Here is a 14,365-nt window from a genome sequence, read left to right on the forward strand (position 1 = left end):
TGAAGAGCCTTAAGAAGACAGGCTATTTATAACTGTACTTATGCAGCATGGTACGGGTCCTAAAGCTATAATCTAAATCGTGTGCAAGTGAATTTTTTAGCTTACAAAGTGAACTTCTGCAGCCAATTCAGATGCGAGCCTAGTCAGAGAAGAAAAAAAGGCTGCTTCCATCCTGTGGTGTTGGTCTCCTCCGTCTTCTCTGGAGCCATGGAAATGCAGTTGTTTTTTCCCAGATTTGATGTGCTGTTCCACATCTGTTCCAGGGGGAGAATCTAGATCTGGCTATTTCCAAGGATGAAGTTATGGCTATGATTGGGGAAGGAATCTGTGTGGTGAAGACACTAACAAGGAATCATCTCTACTGTGAGCCTCCCTCTGAGCAGCCAGCTCCACGGCACCGCACAAAGCGGGAGGGCACAGACTTGCTCCCAGAGTTCACGGTAGGGAATCAGCAGTACCGCAAGAAAATCGTGTTGTTTGTTGAAGCACAAGCAAGAAGTAGTGGTGGAAGCAGGGAGTGGGATGGGAAGCGGAGGAAAGGCAGAAGCCCTGGTGGGGGACAGGGGAGGTAACAGGGGTGGCAAGGAGCTGCTCTTGTTCTCAACTTTACTCTTACATGCCAAACATTGCCTGAAAGCGAATGGTATAGCTGGATTCAGGAGTTGTGCTGTGCAACAGCTTTGCTAGAGAGCTGTGTGCCACCTGTACCCATTCTGGAGAAGCCTTGTGGCTTTGCATTTCATTGCTGCACTGAGCTTACATTGTGGCCCATGCTTTTTTACAGGTACAGATGGGAAACCTGAACTTCCTCCTGGGGCGAGTGCAGTATGACACAGAAAGCCAGCTCACCTTCCCGCTGGAGGCACAGATTGGTTTGGGTGTTGGTGCATCCTTTGTGGCACTGATTGTTCTGGTCATTGTCTTCATATACAGGTAAGAAACTCTGGCATTGTATGAGGTCTTTCAGTTCCTCTACAACATTATTCAGTGGATGTGGTCAAGCATATACATCTTGGGCCTAAACAAGATCCCAGTATTCTTTATTTTGTGCCAAATTCTGAGCCCCTGGTGTTGTTGCATGTGTGAGGCGTGTTGCACCTACTGGTTGCAGCCTGCTTTGTGGTTCATTCAGAGCCCCCACCTCCATGGGTGCTCCAAGAGATACGTCTAGTTTACAGAACACCATTTAGTATCCTGTAAGGAGATGTTCAGTAGAAATCACCTCAATACCAATTGCCCTGGAATCTTTGGCAGCAACACAACAGTTGGCCAGGACAATCCCTGGGCTAGAGCCACTGGGAACAATTCTGCTTCTTATTGCAGGAGGAAGAGCAAACAGGCTCTCAGGGATTACAAGAAAGTTCAAATCCAGCTGGAAAATCTGGAAACAAGTGTTCGGGACAGATGCAAAAAGGAATTCACAGGTCAGTCACAGAGCTCTTAGGTTTTTGCACCTTCAGGGAAGCTCTTGGCCCTACCTCTCTTTCACTTCCTGCATACTTGTTTGTGTAGCTCAGAGCAGGCAATAACTTTATACTGTGCTAATGCATTGAAACAGATAGCCAAGTTCTTCCATCTTTAATTCCTCTCTTTAATTCAGAGCACAGTAATCTATACTGACCCCTCTAATTCTCCAGTTCATCCTCCAGACTCAGATGAAGAGCTAAAGGTCAAGACAGCGCACTTGGAAAGACCTTAAGGACAGCTAGTCCAGTCTGTGTAGGGCAAGTTGAATTACACCCCATATTTTGGGCCTGCAAACCTTGTGCTTCAGCTGCTTACAGCAGTGAGCCCTTGTATGGGAGACCTGGGGCTCTAAAACTGTGCAGGTGACTCAGATTGTAATCTCCAACTAATGTGGGAAGCAGTGAGGAGCAGGAGATCTCTTAACACTCTGCCTCTGATGTAGGTAATGCCTGTAACCACAGACCTGTATTCAACAGTGTCTTCCTCTTTATAAAGCTGGAAGCCAGTCCTCAACTGTAAATGAGAATGATCACCAAATTCATCTTCTGGTTCCTCCCCAAGGCTGGAAGCTTCCTAAAGCAGTTTCTCCCAGTGCCTAGGCTAGTTTTAAATGTTCTAGCAATGGGACCCCAATATGCCTCTTCCCGACAAGAAACATCTTTCCTCAGTCCCATCCAGCTGGCCCTAGTTCCTGCACTCACCTCATGCTCTGCACGGTCAGTTGTGTGATCATGTAGTCAACCTCATGAGCATTTGCTTTCCCTCAGACCTGATGACTGAGATGATGGACCTCACAAGTGACCTTGTGGGCACAGGAATCCCCTTCTTGGACTACAAGTCCTATGCAGAGCGCATTTTCTTCCCGGGCCACCGTGAGTCACCACTGCAAAGGGACCTGGACATCCCTGAGTGCCGGCGGCAAACTGTGGAGCAGGGCTTGGTCCAGCTCTCCAACCTACTCAACAGCAAGCTCTTCCTCACCAAGGTAACGTCCCCCTCTGTGCTTGCAGCCTGCTGTGGGGTCAGGGCCATGTCACTGGCAGCTGGTGGCAGGAAGTGGGCAGTGTCCGTTAAAGTTCATTCCTGAATAGCTCCCTGCAGCACCACTTCTTTCAAGAGCCAGCACCTGTGACTGTCTTGTTTTCAGCAGATTCATACACTGGCTTATCTCTCTCCCCACCAGTTCATCCACACTCTGGAGATCCAGCGCACTTTCTCTCCAAGAGACCGGGCCTACGTGGCATCATTGCTCACTGTGTCGCTGCATGGGAAGCTGGAGTACTTCACTGACATCCTCAAAACACTCCTGAATGACCTTGTGGAGCAGTATGTGGCCAAGAACCCCAAGCTGATGCTGCGGAGGTGGGTGAGCCAGCCATGGTCCCCCCCCGAGGGGACAGAGCCTTTCTGCCCAGCTGGTAAGCTCTGAAACTCCTGTGGGTAGGAAAACATCATGGCATGGGCTGCAGCTGTAAAATCAGTGTCCGGACAACACACATCAAACAGGAGGAAGCAGTAACAATGACACCCCTCTCCCTACTCCGCAATTGGCAGGGAAAATAGCAGGAAAGGTGTGAAAAGAGTAGGAAGCTGGAGTTGCCGACCCCAAATTCCTCTTCTTTTGAAGCTGCTGTACATTAACTCTCTCCTTGTGTTCAGGTACTAGGGCTCTGGCAAGTCTGCTAATCTCACTTTACTGTTTAGAGGTCCCTGGGCTCGCAGTCGTGCCACGTTTGGAATCTAAACTGAAATATCTCTTGTGTTTGAATCCCCATTAGCCTCCTGTCTGGTCCATCCTTCTGATCTGAACAAATTTCCCTTGTTTGAGACCTGCCAGAGGCTTTCCTCTGTCCCATGCTTGCCTGTCTCTCCACTTCTGTATATTTGGTGCCTCCTTCAGGCTGAAAAGTGCCTCAAATAAGTGGTATCAAAAGCATTAACCTTACTGGTCTCTAAAGTCCTCTTCCCTCTCCCTCCACCTTGATCCTGTATCATCATTTAGTGTGCTCTTTTCTCAAGGGGAGAGATCTTCATCTCCAAATCCCTCCCTGCTGTGCACCATATTCCCGTGACCAACCTCATGCTCTCTTTTAGGACAGAAACAGTGGTAGAGAAGCTGTTAACCAACTGGATGTCCATCTGCCTGTATGCATTTGTGAGGGTAAGCTTTGTCCGTTTGTGGTGTAGAGGGGCCAAAAGAGGGGAGACAGCCACAGCTTTGCTTTGTGCCTTGCTTGTAGCTGAAATAGTGCCAGAGTCATCCTGTATTTCAGGGTGGGGAATGCGAGAGCTGGGCTGCTCACTGGGGAGAGGCATGCTTAACTCAGCATGAATACCACTCAGTGTTTTCAGGATGTTTTACCAGATCATGGAGGGCTCACTGTAGCTCCTTTATCTTGAGACATGCTTGCCATAGGCTGGTCTGTGCATGGGGAGGACAGATTCTGATCTAATTCCTTTCCTGGAGAGGGGGTGGCAAGGAGAGTCTCTCAGATTAGTGACACGGAGGCAGAGCAATGCCTTGGTCTTGTGCATCCGCCTGGTAGTTGGCCCGTGCATTTTCCTTGTGCATGGAGCAGGAGCTGTTGGCAGAGACTCTGTCTTTGCCTGCTGTGGCTCAGATGCTGTATCCTCAGTCCTGCTTCTCCTCTGCTTGGGTGTCCATATTTCCAAGCCATTGGGCTCTGCTGAGAGGAGGAAGCTGAATTTCCCTCAGGTGAAACTCCTTCCTTTCTGTATCAGGACTCTGTTGGGGAGCCACTTTACATGCTGTTTCGAGGAATCAAGCACCAGGTGGACAAAGGGCCAGTCGACTGGGTGACAGGGAAAGCCAAATATACCCTAAATGACAATCGCCTTTTGAGAGAGGACCTGGAGTACCGGACTCTGGTAAGCACCAAATCTCTTGTTCCCTCTGGGCTCTCTGATGGGACAGGGCTGAATGTCTCTCCTCCTATTATTGAAGCAGAAGTGCAGCGTCCTGACTCTGTCTCCTGGGAGCCAGGTTTATCCCAGCAGCACAACTCCATAGATGAGCAAGAGCTCTGCTAAATCAGGCACCTTTGCCCTAGGCTGATAGGAGCCATCACCACAGTAATCTGGTGTATGTGCTGTGTTCTGTGTCTAGAAATAAGGGGATGAAATTGCTGATGGCACATGAAAGTCCCTCCCCAACGCTGTTGAACTGGCTTCCAGCTCTTGGCATGACTGAGAACACATTTGTGATGTTTTCTTTTCTGAAACTGTTCCAGTGAAAGGACTAGCTGTTAACTTGCCTTAATGCCAACTATCAAAGGTGTAAATGTGTCAGATGTAATCTTATCAGCTGAATAGCTGTGACCTTTTCTTTTCTTTCCCAGACCTTAAACGCTTTGACGCAAGCGGGAGTTGCTGCAGGAGGGGCAGAGGACTCCCAGGGGATTTCTGCGAAAGTGCTAGACTGTGACACCATAACACAGGTGAAGGAGAAAATCCTAGATCAGATCTATAAAGGGACGCCATACTGTCACCGACCAGACCCAGACACCCTGGACCTCGGTGAGCAGAACTCCTTGGTGCCAAAACTCAGTGAGGAAGTGGAAGAGTGGTCATTTGCTATCTGTGCACAGCACCCTGGCATGCCTGACATTTGTCGTTCTCAGCTGAGTGTGCAGAGTCACTGACCAAGGATCTTGCACTCTGGCTGGACCCAACAGGGCATGATGCAAGAAAGAGGCTAACAGCAAGAGGTAGGGGTGGGAAAGAAGCAATTGGGTCCAGCCCCTTCTATTTCATGGTGTTCTTTGCCAGACTTTGGACCATGGCAATGGCTTGGGCAAGGGGACACGGGGAAAAAAAGCATGGAGAAATGTGTAGGAGGGGAGGAAAATTTGAGTGCTGTGCAGAGATGCTGTAGTCATAGACTGGCTCTTCCTGCCAATGAAGTCAATGGCAGCATCTCAGTAATGTATGTCAGAGAGGATTTTGCCCACAGTGGTTAATGAAAGGTAGGACTTACGCTCTGAGAGAAGCCACTCAGTTTTCCATCTTCTTCATTCTTTGGCTGTTGCTGAGTAGCGGTGACATTTATAGATGAGATGGTATTGGGGGAATAGCAGGTAATAAGGACTATGGGTGCATATTTGTGGTTTGAACCACGTACCTGAAGAGTCACAGTCTGACAGAATTCCTAGGAACTTGGCAAGTCAGATGAGAGACCTGGGTGGCCAGGCAGCCACCTGTCTCTGTGCTCTAGGAGACTGTCCTGTGGCTGCAGGACTCTATGTTCTTACAGGTACTTGCTCAGATTATGCTGTCTGTGAAACAGCGTGGATAAAGGTTGATGAGGATCAGTAGGTGTGTAACAAGGGATATGGCAGGTCAAAGCAAGGCCATGATCTCACAGGTGCTGTGCTCTGAAGCAGGACCACTACTAGAACCAGATTTTGCTGCTCACTCTCCAGGAGAATGTGGAAATAACAGGGACAAGTGCAAAGAACTTTGAATTATCCTGGGGATGGAAAGCAAACCTGAAAGGGTTTAAGAGCTTAACATCTTCAGCTTGTTGAAGAGAAGGCTGATATGCAACTCAATGCCTTTATAAATGGAGAAAAATATCTGACATTAAAGACTTTCTGGCTTTAAGTTCTGAGAGTCTACAGACTTTTCTGTTAATCCTCTTCCTTCAAGTGGTGGATAGACTGAATTGGCAAATCATGCCCCTTTTATTCAGGACAGTCAAACCTGAAGTGGTCTGTGAAAAGCTGCCGAAGAAAATTTTGTTATTCGATAACTGGGTAAAAAACTCAGTGCCAGTAGATGCAAAGGATTTACGTGCAGAAAATTAATCCTGGGTGTGTTAACGTACACAGATGGTTTGGATGCGTGCATCACAACAGTGTATCCATGGGAACTTTCTCCTATTCCCTGACTGTTGGGCTGATGAACTCCCAGCCCTTCTGTGATGCTGATGTTGTAGCTTGAGGATTAGTCTTCTCTGGCATAGAGTTCCACTAGTTCAGGTTGAAGCACAGCAGACTTCAGAGATGTCTCAACAGTTTATCTTTTCATTTTTCTGTGTTTTAATGGCTGTAGAGTGGAGATCAGGGCTGGCAGGTCATCTGATACTGTCCGATGAGGATGTGACATCTGTTGTTCAAGGAACTTGGAAACGCCTGAACACTCTTCAGCATTACAAGGTCAGAACTCAGTCTACCATTGCCTTGTCTCTCCTCTCATCTTCTACCCACTGTTATGCTCTATTTGTGGCTCTGGCTCCTGGTGGATCACTGTCAAAAGGTTGGAGCTTTCTTGCAGCAGCATATTCAAATTAAGTCAGTGCTGTGGCCTGCACTCTGACTTCAAAAAGCATAGCCCCCTCCTTAACCTGTACCTGAGACGTAAGCAGGTGTAGAGCTTGGAAGGAGACGCAGAAGTTCATGCCTGGTGGCTGTTGCAATGAAGGCGATGCTTCTGGATCTGTTAATGTTCTAGTCCAAATCCGTTAGTAGGTGATGGCGCACTGATCTGCGAAGTAGCTTCTAGGAATGGAAAGCAGGGTTTTTTTAACTACCTTGCATCAGTGTGTCATATCTTGCACCAATATGTCATACCTTACTGCAACATGTTCTAGATGTGAATGACCTCAGTCCCTGAGTATTATCATCTTCATCGTACTTTGCATATCAGTTTTTTAATTGGTACAAACAAGATTCTCCCACTATCAGGAAAGACAGTGATGGTGCGCGAAAATCCCTGTTTCTATCCCTATTTCTAGTAATGATATAGTCTGTTTTGGTCTACAACTTGCCTGTTGTGCTGATGAGAAACATGCCGTTTGTTTTGAATGTTGATTTTTGCTTGTGTGCAGGTGCCTGATGGAGCAACAGTAGCACTGGTCCCACGCCTGACCAAGCACATCCATAGGGAGAATCAGGATTACATCCCAGGAGAGAGTAAGTTTGATGTCCTGTTCTCCTAAAATGATTTTATAGCACTTGCCAGTTAGTGGGACAAGTCTCTTGCCATAGCCCCAGCTTGATGCTGCTATAGAAGGCTGATACATGAATTGGACCCTCATAGGATTGTCAGGAAATTGAAAGCTTGAGCAGGTGAGATGAGAAAAAAGCAAAAGAGTGTAAAAGCAGAGGAAAGCGAGGCTGGGCATGAAAATGCAGGATAAGCACTATTTTCTAGTTCTGACTCTCTAGGGCTGAGTGCAGTCTGCAACTTGTAGGAATCTTAATACCCTCAGGTGCTGAGCATGGCCCGAGGGTGGTGATTGGGACGCCAGGCAGTTACCTTACTGCCTGGCAGAGTGAGCAGCTCCATGGATACTCCTGTGGCACAAGGGACAGTAGCCACAGGCTGCAGCTTAACAGGTTCAGATTGAATGTGGAAAAAACTTCTTCAGCAAAAGAGTGGTGCCGCTCTGGAACAGACCACTGGGATAGTGGGGAATCTCTTTCTGGGGAAGTTTCCAAGACCTTGAAGGTTTTGGGTGGACAAAGGCAACCTGCTGTAGTGCTAGCAACAGTTGTACTCTGTGCAGAAGGCTGGATAGAGGCCTCCAGAGGTTCCTTCCCATTTGTGTTTCTATCATGCTGTGAAATCTTGCTTCCTTGGGGCTCACCTGGCCAAGCTCTACTGTGAGAGAACTGACACTCGTCTGTAAACAATTGCTTGTTTTAGAAACACCAATGCTGGAGGATGCAGATGAAGGTGGGATCAAACTTTGGCACCTGGTAAAACCAACAGAAGAGCCAGAGCTTCCCAAGCATCGGCGTGGGAGCTTAAGAGATCGGGAGCGAGCCAAGGCAATCCCGGAGATCTATCTGACTCGTCTACTCTCAATGAAGGTGAGAAGAAGCACAGATTGTGTTGTGCTTGGGATCTTGCCTTCCTTCATATCCCCCAGCAGATTGCAGGGATGTGTATGAAGATGAAGAGCCCCTTTGCTTGGGTTGATGCACATGCTGGTTGTTTCCCCTCCAATCCCAGCACTGCAGTGCCAAACTTCTGCTCCTACTAATGGGTTAAGTTTTGCAGAACCTCTAGGAGAGCGAGAAATGGTTTTATCCTTGTGTCCACCCCACGTTTGTCTTTGTATGTCCCACAGAAAAAAGCAGGTACCCTGTGCTTCGCAGCAGAGTTTCTCTGGCAGCAGTATCCACTGGGCTGCCATGTCTGCTCACCTTCCACCCCACCCAAGGCCAAGAAGATAGGACTGACCTGTTACCTGCTGCAGCAAGATGATGCTAATAGTACACACCAGCCATGTACAGATTCAGTTGCAGTCATAAATCAGGCATAGCGCCTGCTCACATTCTCCTTTTTGCTTTATTCCAGTGTCATTGTTAAGAAATTGACCCAGGAACTTGTCCCTCTGCTCTGTCCTCAAGAAAGGATCAGCTTTTGGTGTCTAAGTTCCCCAGCAATGTCCTGCTCACAGTAGTACCATTCCTCAAGGGACAGTCCAGGCACTTTGCCAGGCAGTGCCTGTATTCTTCCCCCATTTACTGAACTTCCTCTTGCTGCTGAGCGAACCCCTTCTTGTTCCTGTCTGGCTGAATACAGCTGCTGGCAGCCAGCAGTGCCCCCCCACTAGGCAGTCTCTATGGTTCAGTGCCATTCCATCATGTTGCAAGCGCTCTCCCCTGTAGCAATCCCTTTTACCTGCAGTGGCTCTGAGTACATCTGACTCCCCTCTGCATTTTGCTTCTCCGTTGCCTTCATGATCTTCTCCCTGGCCTCTGTTCCAGAAACCGCTGGGGCCTCCTTTCTCCTTTGCTGTGGCTCCCTGCAGTGGGGGGGAGGTTGCTGAGCAGCAGAGGGTAGCCTCTCATCAGCGTGAGGCCTGGGCTCTCCACTCTCCTCTGCCTGTGCTGACTCTGTCCTCGGTTCTCCACAGGGCACTCTGCAGAAGTTTGTGGACGACTTGTTCCAGGTGATCCTCAGTACCAACCGCCCTGTCCCTCTGGCAGTCAAATACTTCTTTGACCTGTTGGATGAGCAGGCAATACATTATGGGATCACAGACCCTGAGACCATCCATATCTGGAAGACAAACAGGTATGGTCTTCCTGTGGGCCCCGGAGGAGGCACTGCTAAGCTGTCTATAGCTGACCACTTGCAAAGTGACAGCCACCTTTGCCTACTGAGGAGGACCAAAATGGGAGTGCAAGGCAGCAGAGCATGGTGTGAAAAGCTGGTTTTGTTGGGAGGGCAAAGCTGGGAGATGCAGTAATGTGCAGAATATCTTTCAGCACCGTAGCTGCTACCTTTGCCGATACCCTGTTGCGCTTCTGTCTTCTCTGCAGCCTGCCCCTGCGGTTCTGGATCAACATCATCAAGAATCCCCAGTTTGTTTTTGATGTGCAGACGTCAGATAATGTAGATGCTGTCCTCCTGGTCATTGCGCAGACCTTCATGGATTCCTGTACAATAGCTGACCATAAGTTAGGGCGGGTAAGTACAGAGGGAGAAGGGAGCATGGTTGGCACAGACACCTGAGCAGTGCTGCCCCAGGAAGGCAATAGGGTGGAACAGTCCAGCACAGACACGGGATGGGTGGATCTCTGGAGGATTTCAGGAATCAGCTATGCAAAGCTATAGCCAATGTGGTCTCATACTGGTGATCACCTAGCTCCAAGTGAAGGCTGGACTAGGATCCCAGAGGTCACTTCACCAACACATCTCATGGTTCCTCAGACTGCATTACTAGAAGGGAGCCTGGTATTTGAAGTGCCTCTCCATGCAGAGGACAAAAAATCCTGGTCCTGAATGAATGACAGAAAATAGCGGTGGAGATTAGAGTGACTAACTCCAATAGTGACTAACTAAGGTTAGTCCACAGCATGATGAAGGAGCTTTTTGTAATCAATTCTGGTTTTGGATGTTCAAGGACTCTCCGATCAATAAGCTGCTCTATGCCCGGGACATTCCTCGGTACAAGCAGATGGTGGAAAGGTAAGCAATGAATGTGAGGAGTCGTAGTTTAAGCAGAAGAAGAAGGCTAGGAAGAACAATGCACTAATTGCCTGTGTACCACTGTATAGGTATTATGCGGACATTCGTCAGACCATCTCTGCCAGTGACCAGGAGATGAACTCTGCCCTGGCTGAGCTATCACGGGTAAATAAGATTATTTCGGAAGTCAACTTGGCCCTTCACCTGTGCATCTAAAAGAAAGTCAGTAATGAAAGATGAGATATTCCAGCTGAGTGTGCAGTTCTGCTCAGACATATTGACTGTTCTCAGTGGCTGCTCTGCTTTGTGGCACCACTGGGAGGGCGAGGGTCTGCCCAGCTAGCGCTGAAGAGAAAAGTGTAGTCAAGGATTCAGGGCAAGGAGTACGTGTGATTTTTCCCTTGCTAGGAACCATTGGTGAATTCCCTTTCCTATTGCTTTATGCAACAGGCACATTTCCTAATGAGTTGTGAGGAGGCAGAATCTAGAAGAACAGTTAAGTGTCTCACAGTTTTGTCTAACTTCCTCTCTTATTCAGAATTACTCAGGTGACCTCAATTCCCTGGTGGCTCTACATGAATTGTACAAATACATCAATAAGTACTATGACCAGGTGAGTGTGTGTTTCCAACAGGTATGTACATGCCCTTCTCCTTTTACCATCCAATCAAAAAAACTCCAAAAATTAATAATTAAGAGCAGCCAGACTATTACAACGCTGTGTATTGTTTCACTGGCACACATAACTTCCATGCCATAAGTTTGCTTTATTCTTATCAAAGAGGGAGGGAGGAAATCACAAAAAAGGACTTGTCTCTAACTTGAAGGCTGTTGGGATTTCATGATGCTTCTTTTTTTTGACTCTGGTATCCAAATACTATACTTAAAAATGAAGTGTAGTTAGTTCAGATGCACTTATTAAAGGTATCATTTTGAGGTGAGAAGTTCAGCATTCTTTTTGCACTATGAAGTTTATAAGTTATTAGGACGAATCTAGAATACGTATTTTGTGGTTAATTTGAGATGAATTTCTACATACCCACTCTAATCTTGAGCGTGCTGGATTCCAGCTGGGGGCTCTCCACTGTGCATGGAGTTGGGCTGGTTGACAGTGTTGTGTGCTGGAGAAAGGCTGCCAGTGAGCTCTGTCTCGTTGCAGATCATTACTGCCTTGGAAGAAGACCCAACGGCACAGAAGATGCAGCTCGGATATAGACTACAACAGATTGCAGCAGCTGTGGAGAATAAAGTCACAGATTTGTGACAGGCGCAGACAGACTGCTCTCCCCTGGCTGAATGGGGACAGTGCTCGTCCTGACTCTACACAGGGTGTCCTGCTGCCATTGGAACCAGACTCTCCAAGGAACCCGCGGGTGACATGAACAGGGATGGCCAAGGAAGTACAAAGTACAAGCGTCCTTGCATCTCAGAGAATATTTTTTTACAGTTTTTTCTTTTTAAAAGCAAAACAAAACAAACAAACAAACAAAAGAACTTTAGTTTTCTTCTGGCAGGCTGTAGGGGGGACCTCACAGCTCCTTCCTACAGACATTATGTGAATGTGCCAAGTTTCCAAACAATGTTGTTGAAGAGCCAGGTGACAACACTGAGCACCGTGTCTGTGGAGTCCTCGGCCTTGCACAGATGCTCTTGCCAGTTCTGGGAGACTCCCCTGCTGCAGCCGCTCACTTCAGTGGGGACGCAGGAAGCTTTCCCCAGGCTGACAGCTGTGCTAACCTCTGTCCCTGGCTAGCGAGCACTCCTGCAGAATCCGACCTGAGAAACTTCCTTGCAGCAATGTCCCCACTGGTTCTGGATGTTGGATGTAGAAAGGAGAGTGTCCGATGGCGAAGGTCTCTTGCTCCCCAGTGCTCTGGTCTCTGACAGCTCGTGCGCAACACCTGCTTGGATGTAACGTGCTCACCAGCATGCGCGCTTGCCCAGGGGCCTACTGTAAATGGACAGCACCCCCTCACCCTTTCCCTCAGGACAAATTCAGCATGTGAGAGTCGCTGCCTGGCTCACCTCAGTCTCCACTGACCCAGCTTGGCATCCGTCTTCCTGGTTCCTTGTGGTCAGAGGTTGCCCTGCTCTTTGGAAAAGCACAACAAATGCCTTGTGCCACTTCCCCTTCCTCTGGTGTCTAGCTGTTCTGCTGCTCTGAACTGGACTTGTAAATACCCTCAGAAAGTTAATGTATTTAAATGCTAAAGGAGAATGTTTAATTTTGTGGCTTTGAGACAAAGCTTTTCTTGGAGAAGCATCTCTGTGCACTTCTACTGACAAACGTCTGTCAGCACTGGAGCAAAGTTTTCTCCACTGCTTTGTCTGCAGGGATAACTCGTAAATGTCTCCGTTGTCGTAACAGCAGGTTGCTTTTCCCCGCAGCTCAGTTCAAGGCTTAGCTGTGTGCTCTTCTGTTAGGCTTGCCTTACACCGTACTCACAGTTTCGCTTCCCAAACTCTCCTGTTGCAGCACAATAGAAGTGTTATTTGGTGAGCTGTGAACTCGAGGAAGTTGTGAAGCACAACTGCGTTGACCCCCAGGAGCGTCAGGTGTCCTGCAAACGGGAATGTTTCGTGTGAGGAAGGAGAGGCTGGAGCAGGCACAAGCACAGTTAGTTGCCAGCTGTCACTGGGCAGCTCTTGCGGCTCCCTCCTCAGTTCCTGCGCCTTGTGAACAGAGTACTCTGCCCTTCTGGGAGCAAATTCCTATTTATAAGGGTGCCCTACTCGTTCTCACCCCCTGCTGCTAATCCCACGCTGATGTCCTCTGTGCCTGGGGCAGGAAGACAGGTCTGACTCTGTTGCTTCCCTGAGGTGACGATTGTGCGGGCCAGGAGGGACCAGAGCTAAAACAGGGCAGGATCGTGTCCCTACCTCTCTTTACATTGCATATAGCAGTAATTCTAGGCCTATCAGATCAGTCCTGTGGCTTTGTGTGAGTGCTGCACTGTTGCAAAACTGTTCTCTGAGCAATGTAACAACGAGCTAATGCTGGCCTCTCCTGTGACCCTCTCAGCAGTATTCCCAGGTACTCTGTGTGCCCAGAGTACGGCCAACTTCCCTGTGCCACCTCCTGCTCCCGTCCTGCTGTACGGAGCAGCAGGCGAGCTGGCTGGCTGCTGCCAGGCAGAAAGCAGGGGGCAGAGTTTGCCCCTCTTCCCCCAGGGTGGGCACCAGTTTGGGTCTCACTCCTGCCTGACCACCCATTTCCACGAAACTTATGGGAACTTAGCATCTCTGAAACCTCTGTCTCGACCAAATCTGATTAAATCAGCCCAAAAAAAGCTGGGTGGAGGAAAGCACTGGCAGATGGGAAAAAGCAGATACAATGCATATTAGTAAAGCCTATTCCCTTAAGAACTGCAGGAGGTGGTTCCTCGGTTTGAGGCAGGTGCAGGTATAGTGGCAGAGCAGCGTTGTGCCCTTGTGCGTTGACGGATGGACTTTCTGCCCCAGGCAGGAAGGCGTGGTTTTTGGCCTCCAACTTGCTGAGTGTCTGCCAGGAGCCACATGCTCTCTGCTGGATTTATGGCTCTGCAGACTGTTAATGTCTGCCCCTATTTTTGCAGAATTATCTGTGCTTTCCCAGAACAGCGTGGCTTGGGGCTTAATTCTGGATCCACCTCACATCAGCAAAGGGAGGAGGACGTGGTGGCTCTCCTGGAATCGTAGTGACAGGAGTCCAGGTGTCTCTGCTGAGAGCGCAGCCTCTGCCCACGAGGCTCCACATCCTCTTTGCTTCTCAGTAGTGCTCCTGGATGTTGGAAATGATCTGCTTTCTCTGGGTGTATCTGTGAAAGTCTGCTTGTATTAGAGCAATAATCAAGACTTAAAAATAGAGCTAAACGTAGATGATTGACTTATTTAACATCTTGAGCTTGTCCTTCCATAGCTGGACAGGAGGCACTGCCCAGCGCAGGTGCAGTGAGGGTGGAAAGCTGGTAGT

At 48.6% G+C, this 14,365-nt stretch overlaps 1 protein-coding gene across 2 annotated transcripts in view; it reads left to right on the forward strand.

The window, feature by feature from the left end:
• PLXNB1 (plexin B1) overlaps positions 1–11,889 on the forward strand; it is a 38,656-nt gene extending 26,767 nt beyond the window's left edge. For both annotated transcript variants that reach the window (XM_009584253.1, XM_009584252.1), the window contains 17 exons: positions 264–440; positions 785–933; positions 1,324–1,424; positions 2,235–2,452; positions 2,651–2,829; positions 3,562–3,628; positions 4,210–4,356; positions 4,827–5,004; positions 6,541–6,644; positions 7,316–7,400; positions 8,137–8,303; positions 9,356–9,516; positions 9,765–9,912; positions 10,349–10,413; positions 10,503–10,578; positions 10,952–11,026; positions 11,573–11,889. In XM_009584253.1, the coding sequence (XP_009582548.1) occupies positions 264–440; positions 785–933; positions 1,324–1,424; positions 2,235–2,452; positions 2,651–2,829; positions 3,562–3,628; positions 4,210–4,356; positions 4,827–5,004; positions 6,541–6,644; positions 7,316–7,400; positions 8,137–8,303; positions 9,356–9,516; positions 9,765–9,912; positions 10,349–10,413; positions 10,503–10,578; positions 10,952–11,026; positions 11,573–11,677 (2,202 nt within the window). In that variant the 3' untranslated portion in view covers positions 11,678–11,889. The remainder of the gene's footprint in view (positions 1–263; positions 441–784; positions 934–1,323; positions 1,425–2,234; positions 2,453–2,650; positions 2,830–3,561; positions 3,629–4,209; positions 4,357–4,826; positions 5,005–6,540; positions 6,645–7,315; positions 7,401–8,136; positions 8,304–9,355; positions 9,517–9,764; positions 9,913–10,348; positions 10,414–10,502; positions 10,579–10,951; positions 11,027–11,572) is intronic.
• Positions 11,890–14,365: the final 2,476 nt, after the last annotated feature.

The sequence above is a fragment of the Fulmarus glacialis genome, unplaced genomic scaffold, assembly GCF_000690835.1.
Source record: "Fulmarus glacialis isolate BGI_N327 unplaced genomic scaffold, ASM69083v1 scaffold12968, whole genome shotgun sequence".
Lineage (NCBI taxonomy): Eukaryota > Metazoa > Chordata > Aves > Procellariiformes > Procellariidae > Fulmarus > Fulmarus glacialis.